Raw genomic sequence first — 24,760 nt, 5'->3', positions numbered from 1 at the left:
AGAAACAAGCACACACTTACCTATGAATGTACTCGGCATCAAAATCAAAGGTTTCCGACCTTCCGGTGATAATCCAGCCATACACGTGTATAAGGTTTCCTGTTTGAAAAAGATTTTTTTCAATTAATCTACTTAGCTCACACTCTAAATATATACCGTAAACTGTATTTCTCTTTTGTTACCTCTACTCAAAATGGCCAAGCCAGTCATGACTCAGAATATTAATACATTTTTATAAACTGTACAACAGGAAAGGATCACCAAGTATAATCCATTCATCGATATTAAATATCAAAGAGGCAAAAATAATGAATCGTTGCCACTGTGGACTTATTCATGTATGTATGGAGCACTGAAGGAATATCAGGGCTTCTTCACAGTCCCAGGAAGGGAGGCAGGGAGGGGCCCATTTAAACACACTGCCTTGTTCCACTCTCTTGGCCGTGTGTAGACCATCCACCCACATGGGATTTAAAAATAATCTTCTTTGGGGGTGCTCCATGCTTCATGAGACTTTCCTCTGGACACATACGATAAGAGGAAGCTCGTATCACACAATCTGGATAGATATTCAAAGATACTAAACTTCTTTCTGTATCTCAGAGTACAAAAGATGAATGTCATGGATGAATCAAACGGACAGGAAGTCAGAAAGAAGGGCACGAGAGAGCAGCAGAGTTATGGCTTAAAGGATGGGCTACTGCACGTGCAATTAATTCAACAAATATGCTCGTGTTCAAAGATCAGGCAAAATGGGGATCCAAAGACGGTTGGCGTCTGCCTTGTCCACTGATAAATGGATGACTTCCACTGCTGGGTCTCCTCTATGCAATATGTAGGGATTCCCATTGGGTAGCAAGTTTTTCCTTGATACTCACCTCTTTTGAGTTCATAAAAATGGGGGTGCAGGCATCAACAACGCCCTTTCGTCAAGGGGAACTCTCAGCATTACCCCCACCTTCTCTGCTCAGAGGATCTGGGAAAGAAATCTAGAGTAGCCCCTTCTCAGAAAGAGTTTGGGGCCCATACCTGATGCTACATGAGTTGCTTTCCTCCAGAGTGGAAAAACACCTAAATTCAGTTCCACGGAAATGCACAAAGCAAGGTTTTAAGCAAACACACCAGAGCAAGTTAAAGTTCACCACTCAACCCCACAACGTGGAAGTGGGTGCCTTCCAGATAATGATGGAATTTAACCATCAAGGCTGTACTCTTCCAGCATCACAACACTGAGAGGTAAGAGAGGTGTTGGTTAATGAGGCAAAACCTCACAAACAGAAGAGAAGAGGGCATCTTTGGGGCTCATGAGGTCCCTGAATTCAGAGGACTTTGGGTCTCTTCACGGCTACACTTCAGGCCACGAAAGAACATGAGCAAGAAGTAATGCTTCCCTACATACTGTGCATGTGTTTTATTAATAGGAAGTGACTTTGATCTGCAGTCATTGGATGACTGGCCCTAAGACAGTGGAAACCTTCCAGGAAGTATGGCGGACCCTTGACCAGAGAGCGGGTAGAAAGAGAGGAAATTCAGTGACTTAGACAAAGGTTGTGGAACTGGCAGAAGCCCAGAGTCTGAAGGTCTCGGCTACTGTTGCCAGCCAGCAAAGTAATTCTTCATTTTACTAGGGCTAACCGATGGACTTCCTGGCTTTGGCAGGCATGATTTCTACAACTGATGGGCACAATTTTACAAACAAATAACGGGTTATAGAAACTACGAATTCCTGGGAGTTTTTGTTTTGTTTCTCAACAAAGAAGCCCAACAAACAGCAGCTGACAAATGGCTAAGCCAGACCGTGTGCTGGTCGGGGAGGGGGGACCCCGCGTCACAGTGGAGGCCTGTTAACCGCATATGGGAATTCAGCGGCTCACAAAACAGCTCTCCTGTCTCTGCCACCTCCCCCATTTCCCTGCCTGCTACTCTGGGCAGGCTTCCCAAAGGAGGTGAGACTAATCGTCTGGCAAGAGATTTCAAAGATGCAGCCGTTTGGATCCTGCCCGAGGGCTCACTCCAACCAGCGCAGCCACCAATCGTTCTCCCCGAAGGTGGAGGAGACAGTGTGCAGAACTCAAACTGGGCGGGAGAAAGGGGCTTGACAGATCTGGGCGCCAGCTGATGCCCCACGTCACACCTCTCACGGCGGGCTTTCCTCCTCAACCCTCACCCTCACAAGGTTTCTGCCATCCGAACGGGAGTTTTCTAACAACACCAGAGCAGTGGCGGGGACAAAATGACGGCGTGTGACTTTCACAGACCACAGCTCTTTTTAATAAAACATGATCACGTCTTGATTATTCAGATGAATGGAAAGGAACAGATCTGGGAATAACAGGCCTTAATAAGACAAGGCCGAATTCATATTCTTCAGGATGTAATTTAAATACACACATACATCATCTGTGTCTATACACACACACACACCAAAAGTACAGACACTTTTCAGTGACTCAGAGATTCATTTTGACATTCTTGAACCGTTCGAAACAACTAGATCAGTTTATGCATTGAGATGCAACCACATGGAAAAATTGAGCAACTTGTATTCCCATACTTATACCATCTGGAAACCCTGAACAAATAAAACCTGAAAGTGATGTAGGAATTTGTCAAGAATCAGACAGCAAATTATATGTGATCCCAGCTCTGTTTACTACTTAGTTTTAAGGCGGGCTTGGCAGGTCCTGAACCTGTTTCTTAGTTGCAACTCCTTTTTTTACAACCACCCTCCCAGCGTTCTCTCTCTTCTTTTCTAGCCTCCTAGTCTCTGCATGTAAGTGTGCTCTCTAACTCATAAACCCCCAGGATCAGGACCAGGGTTAATGGCCTTCCAAGTGGTACCCAACTTGGCTCAACACAAAATAAAATGTAAGGTATATGGGCCCACTCTGGATTCTGACTGTCTGTGTTCAAATCTCAGCTGTACCACTCATTACGACTTTAGGCAAATAACTTAACCTTTCGGTACCTCATTTCCTCACCTCCAAAATGGAAATAATAATAGTTCCTATATCATCAGGTGTTGTGAAAATCTAATGAGATAATATAATAATAAAGCTTAGAACAGAACCTGACTCCCAGGAAGGGTCAATAAAGGTTTTTTATTATGTGGATGATTATAAAGTTAGGAGTGATGATGGTGTCTATATTCTCCAGCAACATCTGGTTTGATTTTGCTGGCCTCTTTTTCTTTTCATGTTAAGATTCCTTTGGTTATCAGTGAAGTAATAGAGCAAAAGTGCCCAGAGGTGAAACCAAACCAGGTGAAAAATAAACCAGAGGTTGACACTTATTCTCAAAACAGCATCAGAGAAGCGGTTAAAATTTCCTATTTATAGAAACCATCCACCTGGGTAGAAGAGTTTGCAATAAGCTTCTGCAAAGGGATTTCTATTTATTGCTATCTTAATAGGAGATTCCTTACCTGGCACTCCACTTGGTGGATTAACTTGGTAAACGATGGGTGTCTGTGCCCTGGAAAACTGTTTAGAAAATGTTATCACAGTGAGCATTTCATTAGAACATCACAGCCACATACACAGGAAGCCTAAGTCATTCCGCACAGAGCGTTCATCTAAGGCAGCAAGTGTCTGCACCTCCTCAAATCACCTTACATCTATCTCCTTTCATCTTCAAGATATTTCTGTGAAGCAGAGATAACAGACATTGTTATAGTTCTTCCATAGATGAGGTCAAGGGAATCTGATCAAGGTCATATGTCTTCCCTGCACCATATCCCTCACACCTGGGCAAGTCTGTTTCTACTTGCTCACCTGCCATACCAGGAACATGTTTTACCAAAGGAACGGTAGGCAGGCCATGCTTTAAAATACCAACCTTTTAATTCCATTATTGCAACTTGATATCTTGGGGTCTTGAAGGTTTTTTTTTAATTTTTCTAGACAATAGTTTGCTTATTTAGATAAAAAGGATTGCAAATTAAATTATTATCAGCCAGCACCTTGGTAGGGATTAGCAAGCTACAAAAAATTGGAAGTTGGAGAGATACACAAGGGAAGTTTGTTTGGGAAAATGGAAGGTGCCTGTTGGGAGGAAAATGATTCAAAGGATGCAAGGAATGAGAGGCAACATGACTCTCCAAGGAGAAAACCAGCATTGATTGGAGAGGCAGGAGCCTGGAGAAGCCTGGTCCTGGCACTCAAGTCATCCTATGATGCCCTCACCCCCTGAAGCACATCAACTGCTAACTATAAGCTCCAGAAAGGCAGGGGCAACGCCTGGCTGAGTCATCGGTTGTATCCCTGGGCACAGCCTGGTATGTAAAAGACATTCACATTTTTGTGAATGAATGGAGTGGCCCCATCTGAGATGACTGATACACTGCCTGGAAGCAGAGGAGAGAAGGAGACAATTCCGGGAACTCCATCTCACCTATAGGCCTCTGGGTTAGTTCCAGATTAGAGCATTTCACAGTCAGGGCCGGCATGAAAAAAGAGAATCGTAAGGATGGACTGACCTGGCCAAGGTTTGAGCCATGGCCTAATGACTCACCCAGGAAGAGACCTGGTCTCCCCTTCCTGCTACCTTCACCCCCATCCTACTCTAGACGCCTAGACCACCTTCACTCCCCTAACCTACTGTACCTCCCATTTGCAAAACAAAGACAGCAAATTGTTTTGCTTGGTCTGCTTCCAGCACCCCAGGAGTCCACCTTCCCAGGGAGAAAAGCAATAAAGAATAACTCTGGTGTTAATCAACAACCTTCATCAGACATGGACAATCAACAGACATTTTCACAAAGCTGATGCTGGCTGGGCAAGTGCAGGTTTTATGTATCGATTCACATGGCTGTACAGTCTGTCATCAAGGCTTGTTTCCTCCCTTCCTAACAGAAAGGGTTAGAAAAGAGTTCACAGAAAATATGTACAGTTAGGAGGTCAAAATAAGAATGCTGTGACCTCACAGTTTGGGAGCTGGCTCTGATCTCACTGAAGGATAAAGATTAATGCAACTCCACACACACCTGCCAAACGTACACTACACCCCTCCCAGCCTCCTCCTGCACCCAGACCTTCAACTCCCACTGGGACGCCCTTCATACCATTGTCATTCCCACTGGAACTTTATCATAGGAGCTTCATGATACAGAGCAGTGGTTACTGCCCACCTTCCAGATGTTAGAAACTGAGGCAGACAGAACAACTGAATCCAAACCACATAAGGAAACACACCTCTCGATTTCCAATTTAAAATACAAGGTCTAAAATACCATATGCTAACACATGTACATTTGGAATCTAAAAAAAAATGGATTTGAAGAACCTAGGGGCAGGACAGGAATAAAGACGCAGATGTAGAGAATGGACTTGAGGACACGGGGAGGGGGAAGGGTAAGCTGGGACGAAGTGAGAGAGTGGAATGGACATTTATACACTACCAAACGTAAAATAGATAGCTAGTGGGAAGCAGCCACGTAGCACAGGGAGATCAGCTCGGTGTTTTGTGACCACCTAGAGGGGTGGGATAGGGAGGGTGGGAGGGAGATGCAAGAGGGAGGAGATATGGGGATATATGTACATGTATAGCTGATTCACTCTGTTATACAGCAGAAACTAACCCACCATTATAAAGTAATTATACTCCAATAAAGATGTTAAAAAAAAAAAATTCCAGGTCTATCCTTCAGGCTGAGAGCCTTCCACCAGAAGTGCAGGGGAAATAAGGCGACTCCTGCATCACTCCCTCCCAGGTCCTCAGAGAGTGGCAGGGCAGGCTCAGAGTGAAACCTCAAAAAAGGCTTCACTTGTGAATCTCTCTGAGCTGACACAATATAAAATGGCACTTTTCTAAGAGAAACAGGTCTCTGGTCACCCACGAAGCTAGAGACATGACAAAGTGAAAAATTAACGAGCTTCCAAATCCAGCTTCCTGCATGCTGATCCCTGAGCCCGAATGGGGTCGGCAGCAGCAAGGTGGGGGGAGCAGAAAAGCAGAGGATGAGAATGATAAAGCCGCAGCTACCAGCTGCTTGATAAACCTTCTGTGAGTTGTTCAAACTTGTCAGTGCCTGCAGCAGGCTCTTTGGAGTGGACTGGAGAGGTGGAATTAATTTTTAATACATGTGGTTCCCCCAGCCCCAGTCCCCAAACAAAGAGAGACACTGGGTTTCCTTCAGCTCAGAATGCCTCTCATTAACTGCATCCCCTGGTGATTTTTCATCAATTCACCAAGCTAGTGGAACCACCGGAGGACTTGCTTTCTTTTATGTGCAATTTTAGGAAGTGTTTCTCTTCTTTCCCCTCTCTCTCCTTACCGGTCTTTTAATAAGTAGGAAAACTATTATCTGGGGTGAAAGGACATCAAAACCAAAAACAGCACAGTGATTAAGGACCATGCTCAGCCGTCTCTCTTCTGTTTTATTCACTGATACAATGTAGGGGTGCTGGTGTGGGTCTTAACAAAAAAGAATTTTTTTTTTCTTTCTGCCGCATACGTGCAAAAGCAAAATTCTGGAAAACAAGATTCTCTTGGAGTAAGAAACAAGTTGTTAAATGTGAATTGATGGCAAATTCCAAATTCTAAAGATGAATTGCCTATGTAAAATGTGGATCGTATGAGAGATGAATTTAGAAGATGAAGTCTTGTTGTAAAGGAGCATTGATTAATAACTAAATTGTGTTATTAGGAACTGCTCTTAAACAGAGGCTCCCTGGGGCAAGTACAACCCTGCCAAACTGCTGCATTTTATGGAAAGTCTAGAACCTATGCTTTCAGAGAGATTTTAGTGTAAAACCAATCTGAAATGGACAGTAGACTCAACAAGATAAAACAAAGCCCCAACATAAAATTAATGCATCTAGAAGCTCTAAAATAATCAGGCATCGACTCATAAACTCTCTCTGCTTGCTTTTTGCTCTCTCTGAGCTTGAAGGAGAATTCCAACAGCACATGCCCTTTCGGTCTAGGGTTGAAAGAAGCAGCAGAAATCAACCGTTAAGCAGAGAGGAAGGCGGAACTTGTGTCCCTGAGTCCCTTCACCATTCTTACACTCCAGATGATCTCAGCTGTATAATGAAACACTGATGCACAATGGTAATCTATCTCCTCTATGGGCTTCAGTATAAGTGAGGATTTAGATGCAGGTTCCAATCCTGGTTCTGCAATTTACAAACTAGATGACATGGACAAATTATTTAATCTCCCTGAGCCCCAAGTTGCTCATCCGTAAAAGCAGGATAATAAAAAGCTACCCCATAGGGCTTCCCTGATGGCGCAGTGGTTGAGAGTCCGCCTGCCGATGCAGGGGACATGGGTTCGTGCCCTGGTCCGGGAAGATCCCACATGCCGCGGAGCGGCTGGGCCCGTGAGCCATGGCCGCTGAGCTTTCGCGTCTGGAGCCTGTGCTCCGCAACGGGAGAGGCCACGACAGTGAGAGGCCCACGTAACGCAAAAAAAAAAAAAAAAAAAAAAGCTACCCCATAAAATTGCTGTAAGCATTAAATGAATGTGCATAAAGCACTTAGTGAGAGCCTGACATACACGTGCTCAATACTTACCTTCTTAAGATAGTCTCAGAAACTCCCTAACTATCATCCACCTGTTCTCTCATCCTGGCAAAAAAGAAAGACTCCCCAGCTGATTTATAACTTTCTTGTCGATAGCGCAAGCACACTCTCAGACCAGGCAAACACACATTCCTCCGTGCTTGGTACCCACCTTGAAAGTGCAGCTGTCTCGTGGTCCTGAACTTGGGCTGCCTACGACCTGTCCCCCAGCCTGCACTTCCAGGTAATAGAGACCTTCATGTGCTTCGGACAGCAGAGATCTGAGGGCAGAACGTGTCAATCCTTGTGAATCAATCAAATTGCCAAAGCCGGCAGCCCCACTTGACCACTTCAAATTTCCCCCCTGCACCTGTGAAACAGAGCTAACCCAGGAGTCCTGTATTTCACCTTTCACCTCCTCTGTCCACTCATCCAATAGACCTTAAACATCAGATCCTTCAGCAAAAGAAGTTATGAAGTTTTCATTGAAAGTACCAAAAAATTTTTTTAAATTTTGTCCTGTTTCTCAGCCTCATAGTTTCTCAGGACTTTACGAGTTGGAGGAGACACTGATAGATAATCTATACCAGTTTCCATTTAAAAAATAACAAGTTCCATATAGATTAAGAGACCTGGGTATGCAAACACCACAGTTTAAGGGCAAAGGAGGATCTGAATCCTAGGCTCTTCCTAATAAAAGGCACTGATTTTATATGTTGCCAAAAATTCTTGACTTAATAATTACCCCAGCAGCCCATAAACACCTCACATATCCATAAAGAGAGCCCTAGACCTTCTCTCCTCTTTTCAAGAGGATCACAGTGATTTCTTTGCCTCTTCGAGGCTGCCATTCAATCTGAATTCTGAGAAGGGGAATATGATGAATAAGGAGTTAGATTTTAGATGTGCCTCCCCTCCAAAACTTCTCCTTAAATCTTTACATCTTCACTGTCCAATGTGTTTAACCATTAGCCATATGTGGTTATTGAGCACTTGAAATGTGGCTAGTCCCAATTAAGATATGCTATTAGTATAAAATACACACTGGATTTTGAAGACTTTGTATTCAAAGAAAGATATAAAGTATCTCGTTAATAATCTATATTACATGTGAAGTGGCAATATTTTGGATATGTTGAGTTAAATAAAATGTATTATTAAAATTAATTTCACCTCTTTCTTTTGACTTTTTAATGTGACTACTAAAAAATTTTAAGTTATATTTGTGGCTCGAATTATATTTTGGTTGGGCACTGCTGATTTAGATGCAACAGTGCCTGTTTTTGCGAACGCAGACTTGTCTTTTTATAATAATGAGTATGACAGTATTTCATTGATGATAACATGCACATTTTCCCACATTTGAGTGTTAATTTAATTTGATATTCATCTTCCAATCAATGAGTACATTTAAGAGGGTGCTATTTCTTTTTTTCTAAAATGATGTTATAAAGTCACTGGTGCATGGTTTTTTTTTGTTTTGTTTTGTTTTTTGGCTGCACTGGGTCTTCGTTGCTGCACACGGGCTTTTTCTCTAGTTGCGGTGAGCAGGGGCTACTCTTTGTTGCGGTGCGCGGGCTTATTGCTGTGGCTTCTCTTGTTGCAGAGCATGGGCTGTAGGCGCACGGGCTTCAGTAGTTGTGGCTCGCGGGCTCTAGAGCGCAAGCTCAGCAGTTGTGGCACACGGGCTTAGCTGCTCCGCGGCATGTGGGATCTTCCTGGACCAGGGCTCGAACCCGTGTGTCCTGCCTTGGCAAGCGGATTCTTAACCACCGCACCACCAGGGAAGCCCCATCTTAAAGTCATTAGCATTTGGGGATTGAGGAGATAGAACATACAAATCGTTAGAGCTTTGACTTATTTCATAGCAAGTTCTTGCAGGAACTCTATGCCCCAATATACCATAAAACCTATGGAAATCATCTCTACCAACAGCAGTGCTATAAGGAACTTTAGTTCAACAGACATCTTTTGAGCATCTTCTACTAGCAAGATATTGTGCTCAGCATCATGAGGACTACAAGGTGGGTGAATCACATCCTCTGTCCCCAAAGCACTTAATTCTGTGAGGATGAATCTGAAAAGTGGGCAATTGACAAAGTGTCATGAGAAACATAGGGCTGAAGAAACAGGGCCACTAAGGCTGTGCATCCTATGCCTTTGTGTAAATTACAGAAAGGTCCTCCCTTCAGGAAGATGAATTGCCCAAAAAGTGTGTTTGTGTGTGTGAATACACAAACACATGTCTCATGTGTTGAATACACAATCCATCCATGCCCCATGGATGAATGACTAAAATGTGCTCCTTCCTCAAAAGCTGGATTTCAGTTCCTACTTGTCCCCTATCAAAGAAGGGAAAGATGACACTCAGTTGGCTGTTCAGGGAAGAGGTAGCATTTGCAATATGGTTGGTTCAATAGGCAGAGATGGAAGAGAGGGAACTTTCCTGAAAGAGGGAACAGAAAACAAAAGGAAATGACAATCTCTTTTTCTCTTAACCAATGATCCACTTTCAGGCAACATCTCTTAGATATTAAAGAAAGAACAAACTAGTGTAAGCTTTAGAGGTCAACAAAAACTTAAGTAGGACAACAGATAATCTGGAATCCTGTAAAAATCATATCAGACTCAGCAAACAAATTGAGGACTAAGGTGAATTTCCTTTCTAACTGATTTTTAGTTTATGTACAATCATTACAATTATGCCTATTCCAAAAAAATAGTTGGCAAAATGGCCCCATTTATTGAAATCTGAATAGCAATAGAGACCTTCACACACACACACACACACACACACACACACACAAAACTGGAAACATCATCCAGCCCCCAACCCCTCCTTATAAATGTCTCGGAATTCTCAAAAATCTTTCCCATATTCTCATCCTCCCTTAAGCCCTAGAGCTCTGATAGGGAACTCTACTGGTAATTGCAATCATGGCAGGAGTTGCTCTAATTTGCCACTGAAAGCTACTGAGATGAGCAAAGCACTCATCCTGTCTGGCCTTCTCATTCCCGGGGCAGGTGTACCTGGTCCTACACATCACTACCGGCAAATCCAGGAGGACAGGAGAGATGTCACAGGGTATGATGGGCAGCATGGGTACAGCCACATTCACCAGGTGGATCTCCAGCTGAGAGCCGTTGGCAGGATAAAGGACACCTGGCTCCAAACCTAAACGCAAGGGAGAGTGGAGTCTCAGGCTGAACAGAGCAGTAATCCACACAGGGTAACACAAAAACCTGCCACACGTGGGCAATGGCAGGCCCTGAGTTTACCGAAGGGTTAAAAGTAATATTTCTCATTTCCAAAGCCTGTATGAATGAGTGTGCTTCTTTATGACTTTTTTTTTTTTCTTAATTCTCTCTTCAGGTCCATCCACTGAAATCCAGGAAAGCATTTTCCAACCCTCAAAGTTACTCTTTTCCAGTGGTATAGATGGATACACTGAGCCATGGCTTAGAAGCTCCCATATGTAGGATTCTCGACAAGGAAGATAACCAAGGTTCTGAGGGTCACATTGCCAAGTTCTGTGCTACATGGGTATCATCTCATTAGGGTTCCTAGAGTTCCACCCCACAGCTTGGGATAAGGAAGTGGACAAAGACATATAATGGTGTGATGTAACATTAGCATGTGGGCATCTGGTAACACAGAAGTTGGTCAGTTGGTCCATCTCCCTTCCAGATCTCTTTTACATCTGTCCTTAAACAGGACTCATTCTTTAGGATTCTTTAGATCAACAAATAAGAAACGTGCATTCGGTAAGGCCCAAACCTACCGTCAAAAATGACAGTGATCCACGTTCCTCCTGCGAGGCTGCCTTCTTCAGGTTCAATGTGGACACTCAGACAAGGCACTATAAGTGAGTAGGAGAAACCCTGGCTTCAGTGTGCAAATTCAATCCACCGGCTTCCTTTGAGCATTCCTCAGAATCACCACAAGGGCTTCATACAGCACAGATCGCGGCACCCACCCCCAGAGCTTCCCATCCAGTAGGTCTGTGGTGGATCCCAAGAATTTACAGTTCTAACCAGGTGCTGCTGGTGTTACTGGTCTGGGGACCACACCTTCCTCCCATTTTAAGGAAAGTTTTGACTGATCTTCTTATCTTAGACATCCAAAAACCATGTGTTCACGAGGACAATCCTGAATTTCCACTTCCTTTGGAAAAGGCTCCAGGATACATTTGGTTCCTAACTGAATCCATAAAATGTCTTCTCTCTTTCCCACTCTTTAATTAGGGGGTCATATTTAACTGTTACCACTTATTTCTTATATTTCCACTTCCCAGAGAAGAGGAGAAAGTTCTGGAAGTTATCCCTACTTCAGTCCTCCTGCTTATAACACCATCCTCTAGTTTCTCCCTTTTGAATACATGATCAGAATGACTCCCCAGAGAGACACAGCATTCTCTAGAGTTTTGCTTTGCCTGCTCAGAGAGGGGCTGAAGCATGAATCAGTGCTGGAATTTTTTAAAAGCCCACTATAGACTTACACACTAGGCTAGACTGGCTTCTCGCATAGAGACTATGGGCTGAGCGTGACCTTATCAATGCCTTATTTTTGAAGATGATCCTGGATGGACATGCCTCGTCCGAGGTAAAGCCAGCAAAAATCAGTTAGCTCCTCAGTGAGGTCTACAGAACACTTTTCGGTTTCTATATCAGAAAAGTTAAAGGATCACCCAAGCCACGCTAACTCTGGCTAGCCCAGGGCTTCCATGTACATTTATGCAGGTGGCGCTCTGCACAACCAAGAGTGGTAAGAATCATTCACATCGACACAACCATTCGTGTCAGCCCCGGCCAGATGGGCTCATGCTTACCCCTCAAAGGTGTATTAGATACTTCTACCTCACGAAGATCAAAAACAAATGTCATAAAAAGATACAGAGGATAACCAAGGTCACTGAGAAAACGAGAGACCCGGTTCGAGAAAAGGAAATTTTTATTGGTCATTAATCACTAAGACAAGATAAGCTACTCCCCTTGGGAAGATAAAGTAATAAAATCTAAAAAGAATTGCACTGTATGGCTCAAAAAGAAATTATAAAAGGAAGGTTATAAGTTATTATTAAAAGCTCTAGACTTAACAGCAACTTCCACTGGCTGTTAAAAATTAAAGTATATAACTATTTAATATATAACCTCAACTACTAAACAGAAAAAAATTATTAAGCAGAGAAAATTTAAACCTAGGGGAGATACTGTAACACTTCCTCCCAAAGTAATATTTAAGTATCAGTAAATTAGTTCTCAAGGTAACCTGCTGCATTCTATCCAAAATCCCTTCAAAACACATCCAACTCACCTGCTAAAAGTAGTATTTTGATACTTGTCAGAGAGACCAGCCAGCCAGTCATCTTGTTCACTTAAATCAATCCTTTCAAAACTGTTCAGACATTAAACACATTTTCAATTATGATTGGAGCAGCAGAGATTTATAAAAACAAAATGAAAAATTACTATCACTTTTGCTTACATACAACTGCTTTGCTTCATTAAAACTTGGGAAATTAAGGAAATTATACCAATATGACCCTAGAGTCTTCAGAGGGACCCACCATCTTCCCAAGCTTGGAAGAAAAGGATAATCTAAGAATCTTACATAAAATTATCATTATTCTACCCCCTTGTCCCACTGACTTATTTTATGCATGTTTAAGCTGGGTAAGTAATAATAACCTCTTTCCTTAATTCATTATTAAATAAACACTTAAATTTTTAAAATAAATGAATTCCAGATTCAAAATACTAGTTAATGGCAATTACGGAGAGGGGGTGCGGGTTGTTTTGTTCTGTTTTCTGGAAGTCTCAGTCCTCTAGGAACCAATCAACACAAAAAGAGTAAAGAGTTAAAGCAAATGTTAAACATGGTAACAAGTTGAAAAAAAAATGGTGTTAATGGAAATTTGGGGGAAATTATCTTATCCTCACAGCAGAGGAAACAGGAAGGAAAGAAACAGGAAGAAAAAGCTGGACCCTCCAAACTGGACCCTATGACCCCAGGTCCCTCTACCTCAATCCACAATGCCCAGATCAACCTCTTTAAACTCTGCCTTCACTGTGCCCTTCTCCTGCTTAAAGCTTTCAATTCAAAGCAAAACCTCTATCACTTCAAAAATGATAAGAACACTTGGTAGGATTTTTATCACGATTAACTGAGACGATAGATACATAAAGAAATTAACACAGGGCCTGGCACAAAGGAGATGCCCATGAACGTTAGTTTTCTTTTTGAGGGTTCTCTGCTTCCAAAGGAAATCCCTCTCTCTGACTTTGCAGTCCCACCATGATCTGCCCCCCACCTTTCCAACTTCCCCTCGCATTGCTCTCCAAGGTGACCCCTGCACCGCGGCGAAGCTGTTCTCCCCACCGTCTCCCGGCCAAGCTTCCCACACGGCAGCCTCTACCTTGGATCCTGCTGGATGCTTTCTGGATTCCCCAAACTTTCTTGTGCCCCAGTGAACTCCTGGCCTGCATCAGGGCCCAGCTTGGGAGCCACCTCTCCACGTAATCTGTCCCTGTGTTGGTTCATAAATTAACTGGCCCCCAAACACAGAGGGCAAGGAGAGACCTTAGAAAGAGGGAAACACTCCAGATTGGCAGGTGTCAGGTTTCAAGAAAACTTACAAACGAGGAGGCTTGTCGTGGGCGTCAGCGAGATGAGTAGATCTCCATACCCGCCACAATCTTAAAAGTTTACAGAGTCTTCAGTGGAATTCAGTCACTGTATTCAATCCCAGTGGTCTCAACACCACCTGACTCTGAAACCTGCATCCTTGAAAACAGCTCCGGCTGTGGGACCTGTGGGCAGAATGTACATTTCAATGACAGGGAGGGAGTGAGGAGCCTCCAATTGCCCGGGGTCTGCTTGCGGTCAACTGGTGGTCACGCCCTGTGCATGACCTCCTCCAGCAGTCTGCCCCTCATGACTAGCTCTAACAATGTCACTTGCCCCCTCTTCCGAGATGTGCCCTGAGAGGTCAGCAAAGGGTTTCACCAGCCTGGAGAGGGCTCCTTTGGCAGCTATCTGGCTGCATAGGAGATAGAGGCCACAGCAACGGTCTAGGCACATGTGAGAGAAAACACAGATTAACATTCCCAACATAAGTAACATTTTTTTTCCACCAAGAGCTCCATGATCTGAACCACTGATTTTTCAAGTTCCCTGGGTTGGTGGTCAGATCACTCAGGAAGTTCACTTGTGTCCTCCTGCGATTTAATAAACACGATGCAACAGCAGATTCATCAGGTGCAAACACGCAACATTCTGCTTGGATAATGGCTCAGGTGCCTCCTTGCAAGGCAGGGATAGTATCTGAGGCCATCCTATGCTGGAGGACAGCTCTTCTCATTAGGGACATTTCAGTGTTCCATCAGGACAGGCTTTGTTGGCTATCATTTAAGGACGGTTGGGTGAATTTAGTAACAGCTTCTATGTGCTCCAGGCCAATGGAGGGAACAAGGGCAGCAGTCAAACGATGGCACCAGTGGAAAGCAGATCAGCCCATCTGGTCTTGAGGAAGGGGAGGTTGGAAAGTTTGGAAACTTGACCTGGCTGTGTATACCATACAAGGCCAGGGAAGGCAGCACTGTCAGGCATGAGGAAATGGACTGGGGGATATGCCATACCAGGACCGCACCTTCTCCCCTCTTTCCCATGGTGCCGGCTCCATTCCAGATGTAGTACATTTCCATAGGTCTGGCTGGCAACAGGACAATGGGATCCTGTGGAGACTGAAGTAATTGACCTGTCCTGGTGGGATGTCCCATAGTAAATTCCAGTAGATAAAGTCTTAGGATACCTGGGAAGGTGTGATAGGGCTTGCTGTTATCAGCAGCATAGCGCGTTGAAGCATGGTGAGAGTCAGGGCAATGGCCTTCTCCCATGACTTTTGTACCTTTACAATGTTGGGTGTCCTGGTAAGGGTACTCAGTCTCATACACGGGGCAACAGGTTTTACTGGTTGATCAACTATATTAAAGCCTAGGATAGGACTTTAGTGCACGCAGCCAAGGTGGCTTTACCTGTTATTAATTTAATCTGCCGCTTTAATACTGCACTTTTCCTTGTTACTAACCCTACTCCTTACAGGTTGTAGAGGAGATGGAACCTCCATTCATGTCATGTTCTTTTGCCCAGTCTTGCATATCATGACCTTTGAAATGTGACCCATCAATCACTGTTTTTTGGATGAGGGTACCCAAACATAGTGCTCGGTTCTCTAATCCCCTAATGGTGGCAGCCTGGTTTGTGCAGAGACAGAGGAAAGCTTGGGTTAGGCCAGATGCAGTGTTCATAGAACCCAAGGCATATTTCGAACCCTCCCTCAGAGGGAGGGGTCCAATATAATCAATTTACCAATCCTTCACCAGTTGGAAACTCCAGTAGATGGTACCAGACCACTTTGGAAGTTGCTTTGGGTGTTGTTTAGAACATATAGGACATGCCATTACTTACATGAACCAAGTCACTGCATTTCAAGGGCAATCCAGCATCCTTGGCAATATGCCATCTTACCCAGGTGTTACAGTGGCTGCTCTTCCTATGTACCCAATCTGCTGTGGCTACTGAAGGGTCAGTTGCTTCAATCAGCTTCCTGATTGCCAGAGGGGGCATTTGAAGGATCTACATATTCTGCAGGACCTAGTAGCACTCACATTTCTAGAGGCAGGGGCCTGGTGGACAGGGTGTTCCCCTGCTACACAGAGGCATGCCACTTAGTCAAACTGGGCCTTTGAGTCATGGCAAATGTGGGTTGATGGAACATATTCTCAATCCACCCCTTGAAAGGAAGGGAAGTTCTTACCATGATATGCTGTGTACACTGCTAGAGCTGTTGCTCTCTGGGGGCATATCAGAGTTTTGCCACCTTCTAGAGCTGGGACCAAAACCCTAGGGACACTCTTTCCTTCTGTGTGTCTCTGCCACAGGGCCTAACTGACACTTTCTGGAGTCACAGACACATATAACTCATGGTAGCCCTGCTTGTGAGACGCCCAGGGCTTTAACCTGCTTCACTAGTATTCTTGCCTGCTCAGAGGTAGCTTGTAGTTTTGACTCGCAGTTCCACATGTGCCCTTTTTTTGCCAGGTTGTATAAGGGACAGAGGCATTGTGCCAGGTGGGCAATAAAAGTCCTCCAAATCCCCAAAATGCCTACAAAGACTTGCATCTATTTCATACTCTTAGGGCTTGGATAGGCTTACATCCTAGTTATAGCTTCTGGAACAACTTGAGTCTTAGCCAACTACACAACTCCCAACAACTTTACAGTGATGCCTGGGCCTTGACTGTTCTGTGGATTCACTGCCCATCCTCTTCCTTGCAGATGTTCCAGCAAAGTCTGCAGAGTGTCCTGCAGCAGAGGCAAGGCTTCACGTGTTAACTTTCTATCATCGATGTAATGGATCCCTTTCACTGATACAGGGGGATTAAGAAAACACTGAGACCAGAAAAAATAATTATACCATTTCAAAAAAGTAAAAGCCAAGATAAATGCCCAGAAAAGGAATATCTACAAAAAACTTAGAATAAACGTATCTTATGTGTATGAGCTTCCCTGGTGGCACAGTGGTTAAGAATCCGCCTGCCAATGCAGGGGACACAGGTTCGATCCCTGGTCCGGGAAGAACCCACATGCCGCCACAACTACTGAGCCTGCGCTCTAGAGCCCATGAGCCACAACTACTGAGCCCACATGCCACAACTACTGAAGCCCGCGCACCTAGAGCCCGTGCTCCACAACAAAAGAAGCCACTGCAATGAGAAGCCCGTGCAGAGTAGCCCCCGCTCACTGCAACCAGAGAAAAGCCCACGTGCAGCGAAGAAGACCCAATGCAGCCAAAAATAAAATAAAATAAATAAATTTATTTTTTTTTAAGAAGCATATCTTATGGGTATGTCCTGATTAAGTTGGTGCGATGGATAAAATCATCTCTAGTTAATTCAACTCCACAAACACTTATCATACACCTAATATATGCTGGGCACTGTGCTAGGAGCTGGGAAAACAGAGGCAAATAATCTCTGTACCTGCCAACAAGTCCCCAGTGGATGGGGTAAGAGTGGAGGCTACTTGCATTTACAAGAGGAGTTCTAAAGTTTTCAAGTAGATTCAGCAGGTGTTCCTTTAAATTGCAAAATTCCCTACATTTTTACACCTATTTGGAATAGAATTCGTTTTTAAAACATTCAATTTTCAGAAATACATCTACTGCCTAGAGAAAGGTACCCAGGACTATTTTCTACTTAGTCCAAAAGCACAGGATCTGATTTGCTTGTTACGTCCAACAGAGTACACTCAGCACAGGAGAGTCTATTTCCAATCTGACTGTGATTTTAACATTTTTTTTCAAGCTTAAAACAATGGAAGTAAATAGTCACACATTGGTTTTCTTCAAGCCCTATGTTCAGAGCTACATCTTTCCTTTAAAACAAAACAATCAGATCAATAATACATGTATTTTTCTTTATATGATTTTCCACTAATTCTTCCTAAGAACAAACTCAGCCTCCATTTAATTCTTTTAACCAGAATATTTTCAACCAGAGGAGAGCTGTGTGCATTGGGTCAAGTCTTCTCTCTCCCCTTGTCTCTCTCTCTCCTCTGCCCTCATTCTTCCTCTTTCTCCTTTCCTCCCTCCCCTCCCAGCCTCCCCCCACTTTGGGACTTTGACAGACAGAGCTGCAAGGTTGCTACTACAGATCCCCCATTTCCTTTGTTCACCACGACATTGGCAAGAAAGGCAACACCTAGAAAACACAGAGCAGAGACATTTCTGAACCCAACAGTACCTTTTTCTGTTTCTCTCTCGTTGTGACTCAAGCGAGAAATTATCTTTCCTTTCCAAATGACCTTGTTTCTCTCTGTCAAGAACCGATGGCCCTGTTACCTGGTTAGAGCCCAGCCTGCAGCTACCACGCAGGTAACTCACTCATGTTGGACTGTAACTCACCTAACTCGTTTGTGTCCCGACCAAACCTATGCCAAAGTGAAAGTTCAGGCTGACCATGGGGCAAGTTTAATGATTAACACAAGCTATTTAGGCTTTTTCCCCAGGGTCTTTTTTTAATGACCAAAAAAAGTGTGTCCTACATTTTTCTCCACTTACTGCATGTGCCCTAGACAAGAATTTTAAGTGAAAGTCCACCCAGTGACACAAACAGACATTCAATGATTGAAAGAATTTGCCAGTAAGTCAGTGACCGAAAGGCCCAGGAGAAAGGGCCACCAGAGGGCTGGTCCCCATTCATGGGCAGTCTCTGACTTTTCATCAAGAGAAATGGCTTCTAAGTGCCTGCCACGGGCTGGCATTCTCACTATCAGGGGGCAGTCTAAAGAAGCAGAGAGAGGATGATCGACTCAAAGTCTTGCTGAGAAAGGGCCAACTAGCCCTCCCTGTTTTTTACTTTCCTCCCTCCCTCCTGACCTTGCTTTCTTGGCCAAGAGGAAGTCCTTGACTTGTACCCATCACCTTCTATGAGGACCCAGACCATGGGTCTCAGTCACTGGCTTGACTCTCTTGATGAGACAAGCAGCTGACCTAGGAAGTCAGCACCACCTCCTTACCTGGTCCACATCTGACTTCCTGGTCTCTGTCCCACCATACACTCCAACTCACATCACCAGCTTCCTGATTGAGTCAGTCCATGCCCAGTGTTTCCTGACCAGAAGAAACTCTCATTTTCTTTCCTTTGAGACAGAAGCCTTTCCAGCATAATTTGATAGCCCTGAGTCTCTGCCTCAAAGGACCTGGGAAGCATCCCCAGCAAGACCAGATTTAATCCATGGAAATAGAGCACAACTCTCATAAGAGTGCTGGAACTATCCTCTAGAAAGTATGGGAGTTTATACCAAATCTGATGTTCATCTCAACTTGGCAACGAGCGACAAGCAGAATGATTTTCCTAGCACTGCTGCCAGTAGTGTAGAGAGAGGATGCCTGGCCAGGTTAGCCAGCTAGGGTGTCAGTCATCGGGCCACCCTCCTGCCTACTGAATCTCAGGTTCCATTCTAGATCTTCCAGTTCAGGTCCACAGGCATCATCTGAGCCACACTTGTGTGCTTGGCATGTGGGAAATAAGGAAGAGGTGACAGACCAGGTTCCAGGGAGATAAAGGAGATTTCAAAATTATTGGTAATTTTTATTTTTGTAAAGAAAATTATATTCATGAACCACTTAGATGATCCAAAATTATTTTTTTTAAAGAATATAACACAGTTTCTGCCCTCAAAGTGCTTGCTGTCTGACAGGGGAGACATCATGATCCGATTCATTTACTATATTGTAGTCAAGTATCATGATTAAGACTTAACTCGTGTTTTATTTCTTGCTACTTTAACAAGAGATTCCAGAGATTAACCCCATCTATCCTTGAGTAAAGAGCCTATAATGGATATTTATAATTCTTTTTGGCAGCCTCGCTATCAAGACTAAAACACCCTAATTTTCTTATGGGTAGATGTGTCTCTTTACTCTTGACTAAAAGAAACCTAATGATACGCAGGACTTTGGTTTCTGTGCTCTAGGAACTTCCTGGTGGGCAATCAGGCTCTACGGTTAAAGAAATGAAGTAGAATGAGCCATTTCATGCTCCAAGGCCTAAAAGGAGAAGCTGCAGAACTCCACAGGCAGTGGCTTTGCCACATGGAAGTTGGGGGAGCCTTAAATACTCCTCTCTGTGAGCTCCATCCACCTCAAGACCCTCAAATATACACACATACCTAAGTTTTGTCATGCAAACACAACCTCCAGACAAGTCCCCTCCACCAACTCTTCCATCTAATCACACTCCAAAGTCCCTGTCGTACAGAAATTCTAAAGAAAATCTTGAGCTTGGGTCTCTGAAGGCAACCAGAGCATGGTTCCCCTACCACCCCAAGGCAGGCAGCCATGCTCACCCCTAGACATTGACACTCTTCCATAGGAAGCTATTTTTACAAGACCTTGTGAAATTCTCAACACACAAAAAAAGTGCCTATAAAGCAAACTCAAAGAGGTCAAGGGAGCAGGTCATTTTCTGACCCCTTTCCCTTGGATTTCAACACCACTCTGAATTCCTGGGGACTAACAGCTTTGGGAATTGGGGAGGGGTGGTAGGAAAATGCATCTCACCGATCTCCAACTATAGGAAGCATAATGACCAAAGGCCTAGCTGCTGTCCTTTCAGATTCATCTCCACATTTGCACTAAGGCCACACTTCTTCAGACTCTAACTGATATACAGGCCCTGAGAGATAACTAAGTTCCCACATGGGCAAATACAGAGTTACAAGTCATCAAAATGTGGGTGCCACTGTAAATGTGACCTCATGAATGTGGTGATGCCTGGCAACTTTTAGGTTATACGTGTCATTCCCACACTAGATGCTGCCTTTCTTAAAGAAAAAAATGATATGTTCCCTCTGTACCCTCAAAACATTTTGCACAGTGCCTTACATAGAGTAGGTACCCAAATGGAAAGGAATGCCTGGGAATCCATTTGAGGAAAAACATTCTGGAATGGATGAGGGCCACCAAAGTCAAAAGCAGGTTTTAAATGGAAACCAAAAATGCTCAATGCATTTTTTTCTTTTTTTGCTTTCTCTTTATCAAAATTGTTTTATCATACCCTCTTCAACTTACAGGCATATTTCTTTTTTTTTTTTTGTCTTTGGAATTCATTGTTTCATTACGGTTCTCACAAAATACAAAGCTCAAACGTAACTGTCTACGTCCACCACAAAACAGAATCAAGTAATTGGTTAGCACACAAACAATGATCTTTTTCATTTTTTTATCAGAATCTGTATTTTATTTTATTTATTTTTAATTTATTGATTTATTGGTTTTGTTTTGTTTTGTTTTGTTTTTTTGTTTTTGGCTGCCTTGGGTCTTCCTTGCTGTGCACGGGCTTTCTCTAGTTGCAGTGAGCTGGGGCTACGCCTCATTGCAGTGCGTGGGCTTCTCATTGCGGTGGCCTCTCCCGTTGCGGAGCACGGGCTCTAGGCGCACAAGCTCCAGTAGTCATGGCGCACGGGCTCAGTTGCTCCGCGGCATGTAGGATCCTCCCAGACCAGGGCTCGAACCCGTGTCCCCTGCATTGGCAGGCGGATTCCCAACCACTGTGCCACCAGGGAAGCCCCTCTTTTTCATTTTAAAAAATATAAATAACAACATTCAGCGTTTGCCAGTTTTCTCTTGTGTGTGTGTTTCTCTTTAAGGCTTTACGTTGCAGACCCTTAAGTACGCACATACCTGTTGTCAGGATACACCGCCCACAAGCAGGGAAGGCCACTGTGGATACATTCCTGAGGGTGACACGCACTTATCCATGTTGTACAGGCATATTTCTGATAGGAAGTGAACCTGGAACAGGACAGTAACATGGTCCTTCCATCTAAGTAAGAACTTCACTGGGTAAGTGGGGCTCTGGAGTAAGCTGTGTTCTTACTCTCCTGATACACCATTTGTGTGACTAGCCCTGGAGCTATGCCTCAGTCACAGCCCTCACATTTTCTGTGTGGTCAGAGTCCTCCTCGGTGAGGTGAGACAGGTGAATTCCCCTTTCACCTGTCTAGGATTGACCCAATTCCTCCTCCTTCCTTTTCCTCAAGTATTCCTAGCCTCCCTTTTTCATAAAGAAACAAAGCTAAAGGAATTATGTTCTCTCTGGTTCAATATCATACCCCTGATTAACTTTGGATCCAAAGGATAATGAGTATATGCACTCAGATTTGTAGAAGAAATGAATCTGTTCCACTAGAGGGTCAAAGCTATGGATAAAATATTTGCTTCATAGTTTCTTTAGACAAATTTTCTTTCCCACTAGAGTAAAATTACTTAAAAGTAATCTATCATTATTGCCTCTGACCGGAGTCAGTTTTGCTTATTAACTTATTTTGATAACAATGACCCCCACTTATCTGGAATCCAAACTGTGGTGCCCTGCATCATCCTGATGAGGGTCCTGAAAACCATCAATGGTGCCCTGGGTGACACAGGTGAAAATAACTTAATGAAGTCCATGAACTTGGGAGTAACATTGAACTGCGGGTAGGTTCCTCATTTGGATGAGCAGAGCTTACTGGCTACTCCAGCATCATATAGTCTGGGAGCCTATGGGGCCACATGCTCAATCATCCCGAGGGCATCACTGTCTCACAACGCTCAACATAGCTAGGTTCATACCAATGACGTAGGGTAATCGGAAAGCGGTGAAATCGAGTTCATATCTAACTTATAGGATGACCAACTGTCTCAGTTTGCCTATAACTAGGAGGTTTCCGAGGTCATGGGTCTTTCAGTGTAAAACAGGGAAAGTCCCGGGAAAAACAGGATGGCTCATCACCCTACACTTTAGACAGCTCCTAGCCCAGACATAGTCAACATTTTCTAAAATGCTTTGGCACTCAAAGAGGATAGATTTCATTCAGTTCCTTATAAAATTCACTTATATGTCGAGTAACTCAATTCCTGCCATGTCAGATAAAATAGGTGTTGGAATATCCAATGTTTTCCAGACCACAGAAACTTCTTTCTCTTTGAATTTGGAGCATTTGTGAGAAATGTGGGCAAAACAGCATATGTCAGTTTCTGAATTACATACAGTACAGCGTCTTCTCCTGGGTTCAGCAGAATTTAAAATAAATCATGTCAGCAGGGAGCAACAACACAAAAGCAATTAATTTTTTTCTAGTTTGATACCATGCTGCTCTCTGAGTCAGGAGCCCAACTGAGATGCCCAAGCGTACCTCACTCCTTGTTTTAAAATGATGAGGGACGTGGAAGTCATACATTTCTGCAGCCCAGTAGAATGCTTGCTTTAGCAGCAGAATGTTATGATACTGTCAAATTCTATATCTTAGAGAAAAAGAAAAAATTGTTTTTAAAATGGAAGAAATGTTTTCCCCTTCTCTGGCAAATGTTGCCCAGCTGATGAAATAGCAGAGAGTCCAATACCTGATATGAGGGACAACATGGGTGGTGAAAATGAGGGGAACTCCAAAAGTCTAGAAGTAAGATTGCCTTCAGAGTTAAACAATGAAAACAACCAGTAGTGGATCAAATTGCTCAGTAAGACTTAAAGCTATTACTCTATCTAAGGAAAACCATTCAGATGCTTATTTGTGAAGATAGATAGTGTGGCAGTGTTTTTTACAAAAGGTAACAATTTGTCAATTATCTCATTGGAAGGAGGCATATGTCTGCCCCCTCTTGAACCCTGGAGGACTTGTGACTCACTTAAAACCAACAGAAATCATCCGAGATGATGCCGCCTGACTCCCGAGGCTAAGTCAGAAAAAACAATGCAATTTTGCCATGTGGGTTGGAACATTAACTCTTGGGACTCTGAGCCAATCCCTGAGAATTCCGACTACCTGGGGCCACCGTGCCAGGAGGAAGGCTCCGGTAAGGCTTACAATCATAGGGGCTATTGCACCCATGTTTCATGATACTTGGAAGTATCGAGCAGCTCTTCTAAAGTCACAGCTAACTCATGTGGAGTCGGGCCTAGAAACCAAATGCCTGGATCACAGACCCAAACGTGCTTTCTCGGCTGTAACTAGTATACGCCTTCTGCCGTATGGACTGAATAGGCACCGATGCCATAAGGGATGCTCAGGACTCTGGCAGAGAGACGGGAGAGGCACTTAGGAAGAAGCCTCTCCTTCTGCCCCCACGAGTTCAAATATCACCGTTTTCTATGTGTGCCTAGAAGTGAAAAATCGGGGAAAGCTCCCCTTCTGTGAGATGGAAATTCTTATACTCCCACTCCGGGGGGGAAGTCGTGAGGATGAGGTGAGATAACCTAGCATCTTAGAGTCAAATAATGCAGTCACCCTTTGTGTTACCACCAGAAGACTCCAGGAGGCTCTGCTGCTGGGGGAAAGTCTGAACTGATATGGGCTCCTGGGCTCTTATCCAAATGCTCATTTCCTTCTTCTTCTTGTCAAAAGGAAGCAAGAGAGAGTCTGCCAAGTGTGACGGAGCTTTGATTATTCTCTCTGGGGCCTTCATGTATTTTTTACATGAAGTCGGAAGTGGGAGAATTGAGGAGAGGTGGGGGAAGAAGTATGAAAGCAGGATCTCTACCTAACACTGTCCTGCACTTTCAACAATCTTGTAAGTGAGCCGTGCCCTTCATCTCAGAACTTTGATGGTGCTGGGCATGCCTTATTTATAGACAACAACTGCTGCAGAACTTCAAAGGGGGCACACAGCCAAGCCAGAGAGGTGGAGGGAACACTCAGAGGAAAGGATGGG

General features: G+C 43.9%; 1 protein-coding gene across 1 annotated transcript in view; it reads right to left on the bottom strand.

The window, feature by feature from the left end:
* PKHD1 (PKHD1 ciliary IPT domain containing fibrocystin/polyductin) overlaps window positions 1–12,871 on the bottom strand; it is a 425,823-nt gene extending 412,952 nt beyond the window's left edge. The window contains exons 1-6 of the mRNA XM_067755820.1: window positions 12,820–12,871; window positions 11,288–11,365; window positions 10,536–10,680; window positions 7,678–7,786; window positions 3,425–3,482; window positions 21–99 (exon numbers count right to left, since the gene is read on the bottom strand). Coding sequence (XP_067611921.1) covers window positions 21–99; window positions 3,425–3,482; window positions 7,678–7,786; window positions 10,536–10,680; window positions 11,288–11,365; window positions 12,820–12,871 — 521 coding nt within the window. The remainder of the gene's footprint in view (window positions 1–20; window positions 100–3,424; window positions 3,483–7,677; window positions 7,787–10,535; window positions 10,681–11,287; window positions 11,366–12,819) is intronic.
* Between the last annotated feature and the right edge of the window lie 11,889 nt (window positions 12,872–24,760).

The sequence above is a fragment of the Pseudorca crassidens genome, chromosome 10, assembly GCF_039906515.1.
Source record: "Pseudorca crassidens isolate mPseCra1 chromosome 10, mPseCra1.hap1, whole genome shotgun sequence".
NCBI classification, from domain to species: Eukaryota; Metazoa; Chordata; class Mammalia; order Artiodactyla; family Delphinidae; genus Pseudorca; species Pseudorca crassidens.
This window is presented reverse-complemented; position numbering and strand designations above follow the sequence as displayed.